Here is a 4,253-nt window from a genome sequence, read left to right as displayed (position 1 = left end):
TCTCCTTCCTCAGCCTCGTCCACTAAGCTGGTGTGTCACATGACCAACTGGGCCCAGTACAGGCCTAGCGAGGGCAAATTCACCCCCCAGAACGTGGACCCCTTCCTATGTACCCATGTCATCTACACCCTGGCCACCATCAACAGCTTCAACCAGGTCACCGCCACCGAATGGAATGACGAGACACAGTACAAGAGCCTCAATGCTCTCAAGAATATGTGAGTCAATCCTGTTTAAAGTACTTCATGGTGGGTTGAGTCCTTCAATATGTAGGCCTTCATGGTCGATTGAGTCCCTTCAATATGTAGGCCTTCATGGTGGATTGAGTCCCTTCAATATGTAGGCCTTCATGGTGGATTGAGTCCTTCAATATGTAGGCCTTCATGGTCGATTGAGTCCCTTCAATATGTAGGCCTTCATGGTGGATTGAGTCCCTTCAATATGTAGGCCTTCATGGTGGATTGAGTCCTTCAATATGTAGGCCTTCATGGTGGATTGAGTCCTTCAATATAGTTTCAAGTTTCTTTAATAGTTGTCATACAGAAGTACAGAATACAAAATGCTTCTTTCTGTTACGCTCCAGAGACTGTGCTAGACAAAAGATAAGTATGAAATAAAATAAAATAGTATAGCATGTAAAAATCGAAGTAAAAATAGAAGTCACGTACGTAGACACAGTGTTCAGTATATACATATGTACAATGTTCGATGCAGAATAGAGTAACTGAGTTACCGTACAATATACAATATACTATGCAATATACTAATATACAATACTATATGGTGCAAAGCAGAAATGGGATGAGGTACAATTTAGGTACAATTTACAGTAAGGTGTACTGAGGTATGGGTTGTAGTGCAAATCCTTTACCAATAAATATAAAGTGTGTTTAGGTGTTCTAAAGTGTGGAGAGTGGGTGCTGCAGTGTGTTGTTTGTTTAAAGTGAGTGTGTGCGTGTGGATGTGTGTGTTGTGAGTGCATTTGATGGTTGTTGCATAGTGTTATTGTTCGTTGAGCAACCTGATGGCCTGGGGATAGAAGCTTCTTCTGAGTCTTTCTGTGCTTGTCATGAGACTCCGGTATCGCTTGCCTGACCGCAGCAGTTTAAAGAGGCAGTTGTTTGGGTGGCTGGAGTCCTTAATAATAGGCCTTCGTGGTGGATTGGGTCCTTCAATATGTAGGCCTTCATGGTGGATTGGGTCCTTCAATATGTAGGCCTTCATGGTGGATTGGGTCCTTCAACATGTAGGCCTTCATGGTGGATTAATAGATTTCATCTCTAGGGTCATCTCTAGGGTCTCAGTCCATGACGACATAAGTCCATTTAGTCCATTTTGATTATTTCTGTCCTGTATCACAACAACCTGTTCAAATATGTGTTGGTGGTTGGATATTAACACGAGTTTCAAGTTTATTTTGTCACATCCCTATTCTTTTACAGTGTAGAGGTTTTGTTTTTTGGCTCCTCACCCTAGCAGCAGCAGCAACAATGAATACTAAATGAAGACTTTAAATACAGTTTTAATTATCAGTATATTGAAACATTTGCACCATAGTGCATATAATAACAAAAAAAGAGAAGCAACCATTTACAGTTCAAATCTGTGGTGAGAGCGAGTCAGTATTGTGTGCAAATCGGTAGCAGGGACCGATCTAAAGAGGTAACTAATTTGGCATTTCTTCCCATTCATTTGTAGAGGACAATCATGAAAGAAAGGCAGGAGTGTACATGTTTGTCGATTAAACAGACTATTTGATTGGTCGATGAAAATTATGATTGATGATGAAATGATCATGATGAAATAAATGTTCTTGAGGACAGCCTTGTCAACATCGACAACATTGGGATTTACTAAGAGGCAAAATAAATGTAATACTTACTGTACGCAATCGTTTTGAAATGTTCTAAAGTTCTCCACATTCTTTCTTGTATTGTTGTTATTGATTACATGAGGCTCCTGAGTTTAAAATATGTAAATAAAGTACCAACCACAGGAAATAGGTACATATTGTATGTTATATGTTATAGCCACAGGTAATATATTGATGTATTTATGAAAATGTACAATCTGTACGTATTACAAATAAGTCATATATTGACCTATTTATGATACAATAAGTACATTTATTACATATTTATAAAAATTTTACTTTTCAGAAAACATTTGAGTTGCCTTGCTGGGAAACTAACCCAGGGTGCTCGCATGGGAGGCAAGTGACTTTACCTAAAGACTACCAAGACACACCTTTCTGATCGCCCAAACACTAACCCTAACCTTAACCATAACTTTCTCTTAACCATAACCATTAAACGTTAAAACAAACCATTGCTGTGTTTGTATCAGGGTGGATGTCTTAGTCTAGTGGTGAGAGCAATCCTTCGTGACCACAAACATTGTTGGTTCGACTTCAGGTCGTGGTGATATGTTTTGGACGTTTGCCGATACGAAACGTAAATATATTACTTAGACAATATGTAAATATATTATTCATGGCTATAACATAACATACATTATGTACCTTTTTTCCTGTGGTCGCTTAGTACTTTATTTACGTTTTCTGATGAGACCGTGTTTCCAGGTGAGAGCACTTTAACAAATCTCTGTTGTCTCTCCTGTCCTCAGTAACCCTGCGCTGAAGACCTTGCTTTCTGTCGGAGGCACAATCAATGGACTCAGTCCGTAAGTCTGGTCAAAACAACACTCTATCTTCTACACTATTTCTACACTTTTTTTTATTTGAATTGGTAGAATTGGCCAGGTGCTATAGATAACATTGTATGTAGAAGAAAAAAGAGAATACATGCACAGAATCTTTAGAACGGTGTGGAATAAAAAATATAGCTTTTATCAAAAAATGTATCAATGAATTTATCATTTAAAAGGTGTTCATGGTTTCAGCCTTCTCTGACACTGAGTGTATTCCACACACAGCTATTTTGTATATGTAAAGTAAGACATCATAGTAAGAATAATTCCCCATCATGAGCTTCAATCTGTTCTATCTTCTTCAGTCATTAGAAATGAACCACAACACGTCTTTAAATCTACATTCTAGAATGGCCGTTCAGCTGGACATCATAGAATGTTTGATGATGAAATCACTGTCAGTGCAGTGCAGAGAGGTGACATGTTCTCACAATACCAATATATCAACATGCTACGGCAGTAATAGAATATGTGTAGTGCAGTTAGAGGTTGTAACACTAGTGTAAGAACTTTCCACTGAAAATGTATTAAAGGGGCACTTCACCAAAAATGTATTGATGATTTTGAATATGGCCACCATGTCATCTGGCACATTGAATCCGGTTAATTACAGTTCCATGAAATTATGTAGATAGCAATACTTTGCCTTATAGGGACTGCTACCTTATAATTCCATTGAGCTGTAATGGACACAATACACAAGGATTCAATGTCGCAGATGACATCACTCATTCAGACTCCAGCCAGACCCCCGAAATGTACGTTTTTGGTTCCTCCGTTCCACCAGGTTCATTGGCGTGGTCTCCAAGCCTGGGAACCGAGCAGCGTTCATCAAGTCTGCCATCGGCTTCCTCCGTAACCATAACTTTGACGGCCTGAACCTGGCCTGGGAGTTCCCTGGAAGTGCCGGCAGCCCCAAGGAGGACAAGGAGAGGTTCACTGAGCTGATCAAGGTTAGCACAGCTGATACATTTATCAACCCATGTAAAACATTTTTTATAAAAAAATATTTCTTGGTGGGGCTACCTGATGTTATTTCTTATTTGATGGTGGGGTTACCCATTGTTATTTCTTATGTGGGGGTGGGGCTACCCATTGTTATTTTTTATGTGGGGGTGGGGCTACCTGTTGTTTTTTCTTATTGGCTGGTGGGGCTACCCTTTGTTATTTCTAATTTGGGGTGGGGCTACCCATTGTTATTTCTTGTGTGGGGGTGGAGCTACCCATTGTTATTTCTTATGTTGGGTGGGGCTATCTGTTGTTTTTTTGTTATTGGCTGGTGGGGCTACCCATTGTTATTTCTCATTTCGGGGCGGGGCTACCCATTGTTATTTCTTATATTTCTAAAAATGAGTTTAGTAATAATAACAGTAATAAGACACTTGGGGCATAGCTGATTCGCAGGCTGTGTGATGTACATTGTACAGGCCTATAGAGGCAGCTCTGCGTAGCAGTGTGTTCACAAACTACACATGACCAATGTCAACTCTGATTAATTTGTTTACTCTCTGGACAGGAACTGGAGCAGGCCTTTATCGATGATG

General features: G+C 39.7%; 1 protein-coding gene across 1 annotated transcript in view; it reads left to right on the top strand.

Annotated features, from left to right (window-relative positions):
• Nucleotides 1–4,253, top strand: part of chia.1 (chitinase, acidic.1) — a gene marked incomplete at both ends in the record, with an annotated part of 10,498 nt that continues 6,245 nt past the window's right edge. The window contains 4 exons of the mRNA XM_084315812.1: nt 1–218; nt 2,626–2,682; nt 3,497–3,662; nt 4,226–4,253. The exon at nt 4,226–4,253 is cut by the window's right edge and continues 97 nt beyond it. Of these exons, the coding sequence (XP_084171938.1) occupies nt 1–218; nt 2,626–2,682; nt 3,497–3,662; nt 4,226–4,253 (469 nt within the window). The remainder of the gene's footprint in view (nt 219–2,625; nt 2,683–3,496; nt 3,663–4,225) is intronic.

The sequence above is a fragment of the Notolepis coatsorum genome (assembly GCF_963971535.1).
Source record: "Notolepis coatsorum genome assembly, chromosome: 6".
NCBI lineage: Eukaryota > Metazoa > Chordata > Actinopteri > Aulopiformes > Paralepididae > Notolepis > Notolepis coatsorum.
The sequence above is the reverse complement of the archived record's forward strand: the minus strand, read 5'-3'. Positions and strand labels throughout refer to the sequence as shown.